The 15391-nt window shown below is 37.9% G+C and overlaps 1 protein-coding gene across 1 annotated transcript in view; it reads right to left on the bottom strand.

Moving 5' to 3' along the window:
- Nucleotides 1-4418: 4418 nt before the first annotated feature.
- ITGA9 (integrin subunit alpha 9) overlaps nucleotides 4419-15391 on the bottom strand; it is a 210822-nt gene continuing 199849 nt past the window's right edge. The window contains exon 28 of the mRNA XM_057431474.1: nucleotides 4419-5470. Within this exon, the coding sequence (XP_057287457.1) occupies nucleotides 5372-5470 (99 nt within the window). The 3' untranslated portion in view covers nucleotides 4419-5371. The remainder of the gene's footprint in view (nucleotides 5471-15391) is intronic.

The raw sequence follows: 15391 nt of genomic DNA, 5'->3' as shown, positions 1-15391 counted from the left end.
GAAGATTCGCCCATCCTCAAACTGGTGGGAAAACCTTAACGGGACCTCTAACAAGTATTAGAAATACAAAGAGGTACTCCACAGCCATAGAAATCAATGCAGGTTTTTGTTTGCTGCTTCTATCCAGCTTCTACTCCCTTTGACAAAGTACGACATGGGGATGTACAGAGAAAATCTTTCAAACATGTTATTTAGCTACTCACAGAATATAAATCCTTGCAGAAAAAAAATACGTTAAGGTGAATAATTTGACTTTTGTCCTAAGTCCTACAGATTAAAACAGAACTTAAGTTACACAGGTTGACACTCCTATCAAAGGGCAGTATCACCACCACATAGGGTTTTATCTGATATTGATAGAGCGATAGTGTTGAAATACAAGTAATTCCCACTGCTATTATTTTATTTCCATGGTTTCACAATATTGTAGTCAGGCAAGTTATACTGGTAGTCTCCAAATAGCTTGACTTTATACAAGTCATAGAATCACGAGATGCCCATTATCACACACTGATAAACGCATGCACATACCATTTAATTCAATCATACAGCAGAAAATGTCTCACCTGATTGATGAAAAAGGACAATAAGTGACAAAATTATATTATTAGGATAATTTTTGCAGCCACTTTTTATTCCAAAAAGTTGTATTCTTGTAAACCTGACATTTCCAAAACAGTGCAAGTGAATTAGAATACAGGTGAACACGAGCTTCTAAATACAGGTGACATCAATAGGAGTGAGCACATTCTTCCAACCACAAGTTCACAAAAAGAAACATACAATTTTACAATACATAAGGTGTGACATTCTAAGAAAAAGGAGTGACAATGGTGTGGGTACCCTATGTGTATGCAAATCATGCTCCAAAAGCAATTACAGTCTTCATGCCAGTTTAATCAATATACACTACATGAACCAAATCCTACTTTCATTTATGTCCAACAAACCCTAGCAAGTGGATGAATTTGGGCAAAGGTAGAAATTAGTTCCATGACTCCCTTAACCCTTTAGTGAAAGCAATATTATATATTCCCGTGCCACATGGATACTATGCTGGAAATTTGTGCAAGACTCCAAAATCTGCCCATAAACACAAGGCACTCAAGAAAATTGATAGTAAGTATTGCCAAACACAGTCTTTGCACAACCGCTGCTTTCAGCAAAGTTACCTGTGCGTCACTGACTTGTATGTAGGGTCCTTCCCATTCATGTATCAAGGCGGAGAGGTTTGTCCTCACTGGTATGCTAGGCATTGCAAAAGCCTTTGCCACTTTGAGATGAAAGTGGATTACAGGCTTGGGGTTCACATCAAGCACAATTTCTCTCTCAGTTAATCCAAATGATTTGTAAGGTGACTTCAATTCAGAGGCTGCTCAAGTGTTTTCTACAGTTTGCCGATTTCCTCATTGTAACAGAGCAAATTAAAAAACTAGGTTTGTTCAGAAAAACAGCTAGTATTTTTGTTAGCTACAATGGCCAAGTAGGGTGAAAGGCTCAGCCATGCTGTTCTGTGGGTGAACTGATAGAAATTCACAAGGGCGGATGCTTGGCTTTCAAATGAAATGGTCACAAAACATGCTGTGCAAAGGGGCAAGTGCTTTCACCTCTTGAGAACTGAAATTCATCCCTGTGCTGTGGGCCACCAGAACTCTGAAATGGCTATGATCTTCTTGATGTCAAGATGAAATTAAATGGGGTTGCCACAGCACGGGCTCTGCAGTAAGTGAATTTTAATTTAATTTCCCCCCTCCCTTTCTTCCTAACCATATTTCTCTGAGATAGATTGTTTTCTTCCTACCCTAAAAGCAACTTCATGGGTACTCTACATAAGAAGACAACCTGCACATTGCTAGCTCCAGGGCTTAAACAAAAGATCTCTTGGATGTCAGGTGATGCATTTGAAAACATTACTGCCCCACTTTAAAGCTTCCACCTGCATAGCTTGGAGCCAGTGCAAATCGAGCCTGCTGCCGAAAAGAATCATATGAGAATTCAGCAAACCTTTCCATGAAGTTGTTCCAAGACAACTTATGACTTTGTCCTGAAATGGATTAACTGGAGAGAGCTGGTACAATGACTTTCTCCCAGCTCTGTGGCACAAGTGGTACAGCACAAAGGAACTAACAAGCAGCTGACAAAAGGGAACTTCCAGAGCTCTAGAAGCAATTTCCAAAATAACCATGTCTCTAGATTTTGATACAATACCATTTATTGCGATTTCTTAATTTGAAAATCCCATCAGCTCTATAGCACAGCTATTTTCTACACATTCTTGAACTATATTACGTTTCCATAAGATTTTAGGGTTAGAAGATGACTGCAACCAACTGATATTAGAGTTTGGTGTTTTTTTGTTTGTATTGTTCAGTTGCTTTTTAAGGAGTGGAAAGGTGCATCTACAGGATTTTAATACTAAGTACTGCTATGTCTCATTGTCTAATCTGACTATCCTAACTGGAACCAAGCAAGAGCCACAATGGAATTTGACACACACACAAAAATAATTAAGAGTATACATATAAAAACAAAAGCATCTGTGACAGCAGAACTACCGAGCATCTAACAGTGGCAGTACTAAGAATGTATGGGTTATTTCAAGAATATGTCAGTAATCTGGCCAACAACTAGATTTTCACTGAGTGATGGCTTGTGCTGGATCAATAGCAGACAATTCAAGTCAGAGATCAAAAAAGTCCAGTGCAGGCTCAATCAAATGGGATTTAATTTTTAATAATTTTTAACTTTAAACAAATAAGAAAAAATTCTTTGCCTTGAGCCAAAAAAATACCAAAACAACCCACAAAAAAAAACCAAACACCGCCACTTAAAAATGCTTCCAACACAATATAAAATGCTAAATGGGTATTTATTTTTTCCAGCTCTTTTCTTCATATACTTTAAAAAGATGTTTCAAAGGAATAACTAATCTTGAGTTTTAAAATACTGTCATCAAACATTTTTAGCAGATCTGAAAGCAATGTTTTCTAAGGGAACTTCCTCCTTCTTTTTGGATGGAGACTTTCCAATTTAGTTGAATTCACAAATTTCACTTGTTCCCTGAACTGTATTTTCAGCAAATTTATTTCTTTATCATTTTGAAAGGGGTCAGTTTTAGAAAGGGCAGGTACTGAAATGTCTTACAGCTGAATAAATGGACTTCTTTTTTCAGCAAATACTTTAAGAAATGTCTTACTCAATTCACAGCTGTGAATCATTCACAACTTCTATTTGTCTTAGGTATTTCTCAGCAACAGAAAAAATAGATACGTTAGGTTGAAATACTAGCAAAACTAACTGATGCCAAATATCATACTGTGAAGAATTCACTAGCCTCGAATACAACAGTGCAGTCAAAGGCCATCAGCCTTTTGTTTTTGCACTCTGATGAAAAATCTCCAGTCCACTATATGTGGTTACAACAGGATTTCACCTCAGCAGGTTTCTTTTCAGATTCTGGCTTAAGTGATCATTTGTTATATGAAATATGCCAGATCACCAATGATTGTTTTAAGAAAAATAACTGAATAGACTAATAGCTTTTCTTGTCAAATGTTGAATCAATACACTTCATTCACTTAAAAGCCATCTTCTGCCTAATGGGTGCAGGTAGTTAAGTTAATAAATATTGATTGATACTATTGTAATAGCAGGCACTTAATGGCAGTGAAGGAAAAAGGCAAACAGCAATATGGATGTAGTTAATTTCTTTAAATTTAAAGCGATAATGAATTTGGCAAGGAAGAGCAACAATAAGACCTGTTCTCAAGCAGATTTGTTGCATGTTCTCTGTATTCAAGTTTCCAAACTTCCAGCAGTTCTTTTACCTTACTCTCACGGAAGGAGAAATCCTGTAACCATCATTCCTGGTTCTCCTTCACCTTCTACCACAGAGCTTAACTTCTTTCCCTTACATGGATTTTATACCAACATTTACTTCTTATTTACACAAGGTGCAAAGTACAAGTAGAATCTAAACCCAAGTCTTACACAATTCCACTATTTCTATTTAGAAATCCACAAGTTTTTTGAAGGAACATGGTTGAATCAATTGCAACTAGATTTGCTCTAATTCAGCAAATGATTTGCTAAGGAATTATCAGCGAATAAAATGGCAATCTATCTGAAATCCAGTAACATCTGCACCTTGACTAAACTTCCTTCTTAATGCTTGAGGAAGGATGACATTCAGTACTTCAAACACTCAAGCAGGGAAACTCAAAATCCAAACATTTTAACCCTTGTATCTACTTATGTCTCTTAAAATTATCACATAAACAAACTCATGACTCGTGTATAAAACCCACAAGGCAGGAATAATGCACATAGCTTGTAGCATTAAATCACTTGCTCTGATAGCAACGGATCATAGCCATTAACAGTAGCTTAAAAACTATCCTTCTTAACATTAATATTAATATGGCTCCATTATTATTATTATTTTTAATTCCAAGGAATTTGTCAATGCCACAGTGGTTGGCCCAGTTACATCCTTCTGGTATCTCAATTGTACAGTCCTAGACCATTATCAAAGTACTAAAGACTGCAAGAGAAAACTTCCCAAAGGAAAACATTCTGTGATGCTTTCTTCAGTGAGCCAAAGCAAGCTACAAGTCTTGCTACACATCAATGAGGAAATATTTTCATCCTCTCCCATTCAGGCCAGTAAAGGACAGACTCAGATACAGAACATCACATCTGTGTAATACATTAGGTTCTTCAGTTAATAAAACACCAAATTCAACTAAAAAAAAAAGAGATAGTGAAAAGACTTTGGCTTATTGCCATAAAATGGTCTACACACAACATTACCAAGCCTTGTGAATTAAGCATATGAGGATTTCAGCTACTTTTATCTGCAAATCTCTCTCTTCTCTCTTGCATTGAAGTTTAAAAGTACAATACGATTTGTATATACATATATGTATTTCCAAGGGTTTAGCCAGATATCAGTGCTTGAGTGAACTATATAGCTATTCAATAGAAACTATAAAACATTGATACAAATATAAAGACATAATCAATATAAAAAGCTTATATTTATAAAAAATATTTTTAGGTAACAGTCTTCCCCTGAGGGTATACCACATAGTTGGATTCATAAATATTGCTCTGCACTGCAGCTTGGTTACCGAAGTTCAAATTTCAGCTCTTAAATGAAGTGTAAATCGCTCCAGTCACCTGACGTGGCTGCAGTGGTTGCCTCAGGATTATGTTCCCTAGCTTGTTGGAGTGATAAAGACACAGCATCAACGGGGTCTCCGAAAAATCTGGAGAAGATTCCTTCTTCCACATATGGAAGATACGAGAGCAGGACCTATAGGCTAGCAAGCACGTGCCACATGACTGGGCTTTACTTTTCATGGGCAGTTCACTGATTTTTCTGGACCCAGTCCCAACTATCTTCATTCTCCTTCCTGCTCTTTTCGGCCTCAATAATTTCTTTGTACCTCCGGCGGAAGAAGCCCATCTGCAAATCAAGAAGAGATGACAGTGGTAAGTAACAGCATCGTTACATTGAAACTTACTTTGTCAGAAAACAGTGAGCAGGGAAAAGAACAGCACAGGTGTTAATAACTAATTTCTCCTATTGCCCATCTGGAATCAGAGCTCCTTGTTTACCAGATCAACCCAGGTCCCAAATCTTCCCAAGGACTCTGCTCCTTACAGATGAAATACTCTGAGGGAAGAGCCCACTTACAGGAAGTATGTTTTTGAAACAAATGCACACAAAGTGTTTCTAATAAACACAGACCAGAAGAGGCAGATACGGGTTTATTGGTTTCAAATAAAGACTAATGCAAAACTGGGATCTGAACCTAAAGCCAGCCTAGAGCTTGAGTCCTGTGTAAATGCAGTCCCATTGCTACCAGCTGTGTAATCTGCAGCTCAGAAGGCAAAATACAAGCCTGATCCTAGAAAATGCATGCATCAACCATAACTCCTCCACAAGCCTTAAAGATGCTGTGGGGCTGATAATCACTTATGCATGTCTTTTTGTTTCTTAAACCCTTGTACTTAGTTATAGAAATGCAAGCAGTTTTCATTCCAGTTTGGATAAAATAATTCTCATATTGCTGTTTTCTTAAGTCTTCCAAGTAAACAAAAATGATTTTAATAACAGACTTTGGTAAGCATTCAAGAATAACTCCTCCAACTTAGCAGTGCACTGTTGAGACCACTGAATCAATATTTTGTTCATCACAATTAAACATTTATGTAACTCCTACCACTCTAAACCTGTTTTCTTATTCCTGCTGGGTAAAGCATGATGCCTTATTCTTCCTTTATCAACCAGTTATTACTATCCTTTATTCCCAAATTGGCTATATGCAGGAATATTTTGTCACGACTAAGTTGGGCTTTTTAGTTTCAGTTCTTTAACAAGTTCAGTTTTCTTCAAGGACTTTTTAACTCACAGGGGTCTGAAAGGCAGCTTGTTCAACCTGCTGAGGGCACTTTCCTAAATCCCAGGTCCTTGCCAGTGCTCCCAGCTACGTCCTGAATTCACTCCATCATGATACCAGGCACAGACCATCCTCTCACCACCAAAGGATACAGAAGCTGCAACATGGTCTAACAAAACATGTTGGTTTGGATGACTGTGGACCACATCTCTGGGGCATGCTATTAATCTAGAGACAGGTGTACCTTCCTGAGTGCACAGATGTACATCACACACACACTCAACCACTTTATAAATACACAATACGTAGACATACACATAAATGACAACCATCCCAACTTTATAGAGGTCCCATGACCTTCTGGATGCCCTCAAATAGCTGGAACTAGACCTTAAAAACCATTTGTTCACATTTTTGTGCACAGACTACGGACATTGTCTCTTTCCCATCTATCATAAGCAAAGCTTTATCTGATGCTCAATGCATGGATAATGGTGCTTCTGTTCTAAGAAACTACCTCACAAAAGGGACACTGTTGAATTTTGGAGAGCCACATCTCCCTTGCTTCCTAGCATTTCTGATCAATGTATGCAAGGATTCAGAAAGGAAGAATTAATGAAGAGTATCCCTATTCTTCAAACTTGCTCTAGAATTCAGATCAAGTTCTTTCTTTAGTGGAAAAATATCTTTAGCAGTAATTTCCATACTTATACCTGGAAGCTATAGAAGTGCAAAGGATATATTTAGAGAAGATATCCTCGAGATAGCACCACCGTAAAATCCCAGTGAAATTTCACCATTGATGCCAACATACTTCTGCTCGATGGAGACTTGAAGCCAATAGCTAAAGTTTCCCATTATTTTCACAGCCCAAAATTAAGTTAAATTATTTTATTGATAATAGGCAAAAAAAGTGTAAAAACCCATTACTTCTCCATTACTACTCCTCTGGTTTTCTACCCCAGTAGAATTAATTGAAGGTACTTATTTTAGTCTTTTAGTCACAGGAGTCTGCAGCTATTCTTACATATGGTTAGGGAGCAGATGTGTTGAAGAAGTGGGTGCCATTTTTATGTTATCAGTTTTTACAACAGACTTACATGTTCTGCATGTTAGAAAAAGAAAATTGCCACAGGACTTTGTTTCCCAAGATTAACAGGAGAAGTTCAATTTGTAGCTTTTAAAAACAGGTTTTAAACCCTTAAGGTCTCCATCCTTCATACAGCCACATCCTTGGTACAATAAAATCCTCTCTTGAAGTTATAATCAAAATTATAGAAAGGCTTTTTAATTTCCTCGAAGGCCAAGCAAATGAAAGCAAACTCCTTCCAACTGTTATTTTAATAAAAATTGTCTGTTTGTGAACATCTGCTTCAGGAATTCTTTTTAAAAGTTGGGTATGATAGTTTTAGTATTTTACTATTTTGTTACTGAATACAGCATGCTTTTGTACAACTTTCTAGTAGGGCAGAAAAGTGAGCTGAAGACTATAATAAATGTTAATGGAACGTGAAATCCTACACCTAGAAGCAATTCCACTACGAAGCTATAAATGTTTACATGCTGTAAGTGATGTGCATAATCTGTAACTATGTAGAGGACTTAATTTGAGTGCAAGCAAAAAGATAAACTGGACTTTAAGGATATTTATATTTCTATATTTATATTTACATTTTTTAAAGTAGTGGTCAGGGATTAGATATATTTCCTACCCCTTAAAGGCAAGAATATGCTTTGTTATGGGGTACCATTCCTTGCTGTTCACACCATATATATCTGCTTAACATGGTAGAGTCCCTATCATCACCAGAAAGGGGTTTTTTTTTGTAATGGCCATGAAGAAATCACAACATAGTTGTTGTCTCACAAGGGAGAACACAACCCACATAACCACCTCCTTAGAATAAACTGATTTCATTAAAAATGACAGCAATATTAACCCATATGGTAAGGGATGCTAAGTGCCTGTGGCAACCTGGAGAGAACAAGTGAATTTAACATGCAGCAAGGAGATACAAGGGTAATAAGGAGGAAGACACTTGGACCAAAGCAGGAGAACTGATGAAACATGGAGCTAAGTATATGCTGTTTCTTTTGTCACTGGGGCAGAAGTGACACCAGAAAATGTCTTTTCTGTGACTAATGCAAAGCCCTTAAGGAACCTCAGAAAGCCCAGTAAGGACAACACTACAGGGACTCAGTGCTGGATTTCAAGCAGGGAGACGAGATCAGCTTTAACAGGAGTATTGCAGTGATGTCATTTGTGGAATGGGTGTTTACAGTAGGCCAGTGGTCTCCAACCTATGTTTGTGGGCAATGAGTCTCTAATATTACTCAATTGCTTTCCATATACACAGAGATACATGTCTGTAACACATACTGTACAGAGGAAAAGCAACAGGAGCACATACAGGAAGCAAGGAGAGAGTACCTTGAGAAGCTGAATAGTTATAATGGAAGAAGGCATCAGCCACCAAAGACAATGGAGGAGATGAGAGAAGCAAACTACAGTCAGCATTTCAGAGTGGTGTGAGAATTATTTGGGAAGGCTGAGGAGACCTTCTTGAGTTATGGGCCTTTTGGATCACTGTGGTTAAAAGAAAGGTCTCAGGAGCAGAACACTGCTCAGCATGCACCGTGCTTTACTCTTAACCCTGGCAGACCTTACCAGGGGGGAGCTCCTATGCCAAAGGTGCCATATCCTACTTTGTTTCTTCTGTAGGTACAGAGGAAACAAAGAGGAGAAAATGGGCCATTAAAGACTTTGAGAATATAGGGACAGTCTCAAAATCCTGGGGCTATCAACGTCACTCACAATGAATTCACGACCTATGCCAGGGAATGGAGAGAGCATCTGAACTGCCTGTGAATCCACACATTGTCATGTTTCACATCTGCCATGATAAACTGCAAAGATTATCTTGCTTTTAAACAAATACTAATAAAAAATAATCAGACAGAAACAAACACAACGGAAAGAAAAAGTTGGCCTGGTCTTTACCAGAAGTGATAAAAAATAATGTCCTTCCTGGTAAGTATTATTGCTGCTATAAATAGGTAGTTTAGATGCAAAACCTGAAACCACCCGTAGGTTTTACACACATTCTTTAATTTAGTTATTCTAGCCCGTGCACCCTTTTCTAGCATACCCTTACTGCCATCTACAGTATAGGCTGAGCAGAAAGCATGTTCCTGCCAAAACTGAACAAAGCAACAGAAAATCTGTGTTACTCGTAGGCTGGGGAATTACACCTGTTATTGTGAAGTTACTTCTTGCCATGTGACAGCACCGTCATGTCTTCAATCCTGAGTACTTAAAGTATCTTTCACTCTTTAGCTGTCATGCCAGATTTAAATCCCTTAAAAATCACAGATAAGTCATAACTAGACAACAGTCACATAAAACTGCATTCTTCAAGCACTCACACAAATGGAAAGCTTCAGTCAAAGTGATTTCAAAGTGTTGAATTAGCATCACAAAACCTATTGTCTTTTCTTTTTCTTGCTGCTATTTTCTACACATCCCAACACCGATCACTGAACTACTGGACTTGATATTTTCCTAAACTCCCAAAGCATAAACATTTGTCCAGCATTTCCTGCAGTACCACCCCGTCTCTCTCTCTCTGGGGTGCCAATTAGAAGTATGTTTGAAGAGTGATGATACTACAGTCTGCACTTGGGAAAAAAACAAAGCTGACCAGAGGGCAAGCAATATCACTGCCCTTGTTATATTCACTGTTGGGTAAATGTCTAAAGCATTTTTATCATACCCATTGTGGCTTATTTTCCCAATCAAATCAAAAGAGAAACAGTTTGAAATGCAAACTGTAGAAGAATAGTTATATTTTTGTTGGTTTTTTTTTTCAAGTCTTTTTCCCATTAACTTCATCTATTAAGAAGCAAGAAAAAATTCTAACAGTTGTACACCATTGTAAAACAATCATTATGTCGATCTACAGTAGTGTTTTGAAACTATAACTGAGCTAGGAATAGAGGTTTGTGAATAACAATGTTCAAACAGAATCCAAAAAATATATCAGAGACTTTTGCCATGTTTTGCACAATATTTTGATAAAGCTGCACTAGGGTATACTGAGGTACTAAGCTGCACACAGAAAGTGTTGATTTTTATTGGTAAGGCTCTGCTGACAAATATCTTCCAATGGAGGCTACTGACCACAGCAGAAACCAACAAATTAAGACAGCAAAGGAAGTATAGATACAGGTGTAAGTAAGAAATACAATGAAATTTAAGAAACCCTGCAGATATCTTTCATTGAAGCTAGGCTTTGTCAGGATACTTTGGATTCAGTGCCTTAATCACAAGCTGTCTTTCCTCTATTATACAGTTTTTCATCTACTGTATGCACTATTCAGCCATACTGGATGAACAGTCTGGACTTACATCATTAATCCTTTACTGCCACATCTCTTTAATCTAGGCAGAGGTCCCACACCATTCACCTCATAGCCCTTCAGAAAGAATTAACTTACTCTTCTCCTCACATGTTGGGGTGCATGCCCCTTGGGCACTCCTCCCTTCTTCTAAACAGTACCACAGCTAGAAAAATATGCAGCTAATCATAGGCCAGGAACCTCACCCTAAAGCTAAAGGCCACCAGTTGGCACAGCAGCAACACCCCAATCTCTGTAAAGCAGCACTGCTGAGATTGGAAGCATGGAGCGTTTCCCCATGCAGAGATTGATCACTGGTTATTATGTGCATCTCACTTCCCTACTGCCAAGAAGGTGGAAAAAAATACTTTGCACTTGGGTTCACATGGCCTTGGATAATTCTGGCAAGTCCCCAGCTCCAAGAGGATGCCCCGTTTCCTTCCTCCCAATTAAAGGACTGTTGCCACAGTACAGACGGGTCATGAACAGATCTTGTGTATCAGCTTTTCCATAGAGGACTGGCAAACTGCCACCGCCTGGGCCCCCCTGTGAGGAAAAGGCATGTTTGGAAAGCAGCCATGTGGCCTGCCTATAGTTAATGAGAAACTGTATATTTAGGAGCACAAATGATAGCATGGCTAAGGTAAGCTCATGAGGATTCAAGTGGCCTGGCTTTGATTATCCACTCTTTCATTGACTTTCTGAGAGGAAAATCTTTCAACTTTCCTGTAATGTAGGTACTCATTTGCTCAACGAAACATGTCCAAGAAAATAAATACATATGCTTCAAAAATTACCATTCCACAAGTGGCTGGGGTGTGTGTATATATATATACACATACAAGATACACTTTGCATATATACACAGTGCTACATATACTTATGCATTGGGGAAACAGAGGCAAAGAGAAGTTCAGTAGCTTGCTCAAAAATAAGGTCTCCTCTACAGACATTTTGTTTAGCTGCTATGGAAGAATTTGACACCTATCATCTGTATCTGATCCCAATGAACTGTAATAGACAGACATTGCCATGGCAGGAAAAACTATCAATGTAGACAAAATTGCACTTTTTTAAGTTACTTTCATATAGCCTGGCTAACTGACATAAGATATTACTAATGGTACGTAGTGTGAAGATGTGTAGTCCTCCACAGATTTTTAGAAGGAAATTTATTTTACATGCTGTAGTAGTAAAACAAGCATAGTTTTTAAAACACACATTTATTAGGCGGTTACTTTGTAATATTGAAGTAATAAGAAAAATGTTAAGGGCTTCAGTTTTTTTTCTAAGGACTGTCAGTCAGTTCATAACTTAGCCCAAGAAGTTATTAAATGAGCTATTAATTTAACCAAATGTCTATCTTTAAGGCCAAACATTCAAGAAACAGAGAAACAGTCACTGAGGCTAGGTACTTCAAAGTAGATACACAATTCAGACGGGCAGCATGCACGGAAAAGAAGCATTCAGGTGTGCAAAAGAGGTAAATGCACACAGAGATGGACACATGTACAGCCAATCTAATTTAGTACTTAGGGTTTTTTAATATAACATGCCTTGCTGTTGTCACTGATGCTAGAGCATCATCCCACTCTAAATGTGAAGCCCAGTCATCAATAATTTGTTCCTTTAACCACTTGTGCAACTTTTAGCTCAGCAGTTGTTCAGTTGGCTTCCATAGACCTACTGACTAATGCAGTGAATAAAGCTGGTAGATTGGGTGTCTACCCTTGGAATATCTTTACCTTGGAATACAGAGGTAAGATCTAATTTGCCTCAGACAAGACCCATTCACCTAGCTTTTGATTCATTTATGCATAGGTAATATATTTTGTTAAGGACTTGGTACCTACAGTACTTTGCAATGACTGGACTTCTAAAGATCTTTCAGAGCTGAGTTCTGGTAACTTGAGTTTACTGAAAGCATGAATTTCTTGCAGGATGGTAACTGTGTACAGTAACTTGCATGACAGATGTTAACTAATATAAGTGTAATCAAAAAGCAAATTAGACAACATTAAATCTTATAAACACTTGCAAACAGTTTAAAGATTTTTTTCCCTATTGCAAAATTTTACTAAGTAGTTTATCTTTTAAAAAAGCCATAGAATGAACACAGTCATCATCCAAAGTTCATCTGTGCTTATCAGTTGTAAAAATGAGAAAGAACACAATGTCTATTCAGAGATGTCTGGACAACTTACTACACACTGATTTCTTAAATCTCAGCAGGGAATAGGGCAGTAATTAGATAAATCATTCCTGTAGGTGCAATTAATTTAAGACATATCTCAATCTATATTTTTCATTTCCTCTCCAAAGGAAAAAAGAAAAAAACTACTGAAATATTTCTGGCTTTGTTTGAAAACCAGAGACTAAACATTAAAGTCTATTTCTGGAATCAATAAAAAGTAGCTTTACACTCATATTTTGATGTATCTGACCTGCCAAAAATATTTGAATGAAATTTATACTATGTTCATAATTATCAGAATAAGTTACTTTCATGGGTTTAGCTGAACCAGGAGGAAATGTCTATGGCTGGTATAAGTTGTAATAAAGCATGTCCCACTGCGACACTAAGCCTAAAGAGAGAATTCAGACTATGGAAGTCACATTGTCTGTGTACTGGCATTTGGGTCTGAGGGATGCTAATGACTCCCCAAAAATACACATGTTGTGTTCCAGCAGTGGGGAACCTTGGCACCTTAGGTACTTACTGGTAATTTTTCAGTCTACACGCGTATTCCTGTTCTGTTTTGGAACACCATGGCTATCTTTCTTCTTTTCAGAAACACTTTCTGAAACACAACCTGACCTCTCTATTGTCAGCGCATTCAATTCGCTCACATGGTCCTAGGATGAGATCGACATAGCTGCAATGGCTGTGATCTCAAAGTGCACTGGCATGCATAGCTCTTATTTGCAGAACACTCAGATAGAGAATACTCAGCCACAAGATTATTGTTGTACAATTTACATAGCTCATTTTATCCAGAAAGATAACGAAGGCATTTCACAAGTACAGGACGCACACCACCACTGAAATGTTGCCAACCTTGCCCTTAAGAGTGGTGAACAAATATTACATGGGAGCCAGCAAACCCACTGGTGAAGGCAGTGCTTTGGCTACAAGAGCAGCATTAACCATTTACTTGCATAAGAACAAGTAAAAGATGCCCAAACTCAGTCTTCCTGCAACATTTAGTCAGAGTTCAAAAAGCTCAACAAATCACTCAATCTACTGTAGAAAACCCAACATTTTAGTCACTGTTGCAGGAATACAAACCCCTTTGGTCTTGGGAAACCAAGGGTCTACAAACATTTTGTGATGCCCATTTTCATCCAGGAAAAAAAAAAATGTAATAAACACAGTTTTGACTGTTCTTTAAGAAATTAATCAGACTTCAAACAATCCACCTAACTTCTGCCTGGTGAAAATGTCATTATTTCTATGGACAACCAACCACTTCCATTGCCTCATTCCCTCCTCAAGGTTGCAAGCTGCTATACATAATAAATAACTATCTGTGTTTGGGAGATAATATGGGTTTGGTTTTGAATCACAGAATTATCACCCAACTGCATTTTTATTATTTATAACAGTATAATATTGAAAGATCCTAATTCTAAGCCTACTGAACCTAGAATCTGTGCCCAAAAAGTAGTACCTCTGAGAAGCCTACATGTCAGATAGCAGGTAATAAATTCCTTGAAGCAACTCAATAAATGGGTAACAAAAGCAACAAAAATTTATCAGAAAAACTCTGCAGAATGCAATGGCTTGAGGACTACAAAAATGGACAGTTTTAATGGACAGACAGGACAGGTATGGGCCATGTGATTCCTACAGATAGGGATCATACTTTTATAAATGAGACAAGCTGAAAAGTGAGAAGACAAAGCTGGGCAGAAACTTGGAAGAAAGTGCAGAAACTAGCGTTGACAAGGTTTTAAAGTGAGGAGAAATAGTGGAGAAGGGAGAAAAATAACAAAGAAAAAGGAGAAGTATAGACTTGTATAGATTTCTCTTAAGTTCTGAGGCAGCTGGTGCCCCTGTCTACACCTCTACAGGGAAGACATTTGTGAGCTCTGAAATCCACCCCTCCCGTCATCAGCCCCTAGAAAGTGCTCTCACAGCAAGTTGAGCCAACTGCCTTGTTTATCTGAACATTAATTATGATTCTTAATTTTAAAGCATCACCATATGGTTGAGTCTTGGAACTGTACGTATGGAAAGGAATAAGCATGTGAACTCTGAATAGGCACAACTTCCGTCAAAGATATGAAATGACACCCAGTTTCAACAGGTTTTTCTGTTCTCACCTCTAAAATCAAAATTTGAAGTTATACAGATGTGATAATGGCAGAGTGGGAGACTTTTTAATTGAAAAGTGTTCTTCCTGGAAAGATTATGTATTGATTAGAGACAGATATAGAGAGAGGAAATCGAGAGAGAGAAAAGTAAGCAGCCAGACTTCTCCACTATGCTGAAATCCGAAGAGGTTTTGTGCTGTAACTGTATGTACCTGTGCACCTCTGGGGTACAGAAAAAAAGACACAAGCAAAAAAATTCCCCAAAACCA

The sequence above is a fragment of the Pezoporus wallicus genome, unplaced genomic scaffold (genome assembly GCF_028554395.1).
Source record: "Pezoporus wallicus isolate ANWC-B61680 ecotype Strahan unplaced genomic scaffold, APGP_CSIRO_Pwel_v1 scaffold_11491, whole genome shotgun sequence".
Classification (NCBI taxonomy): domain Eukaryota; kingdom Metazoa; phylum Chordata; class Aves; order Psittaciformes; family Psittacidae; genus Pezoporus; species Pezoporus wallicus.
Note: the sequence above shows the minus strand (reverse complement) of the source record. Positions and strands in the feature narration are given on the sequence as shown.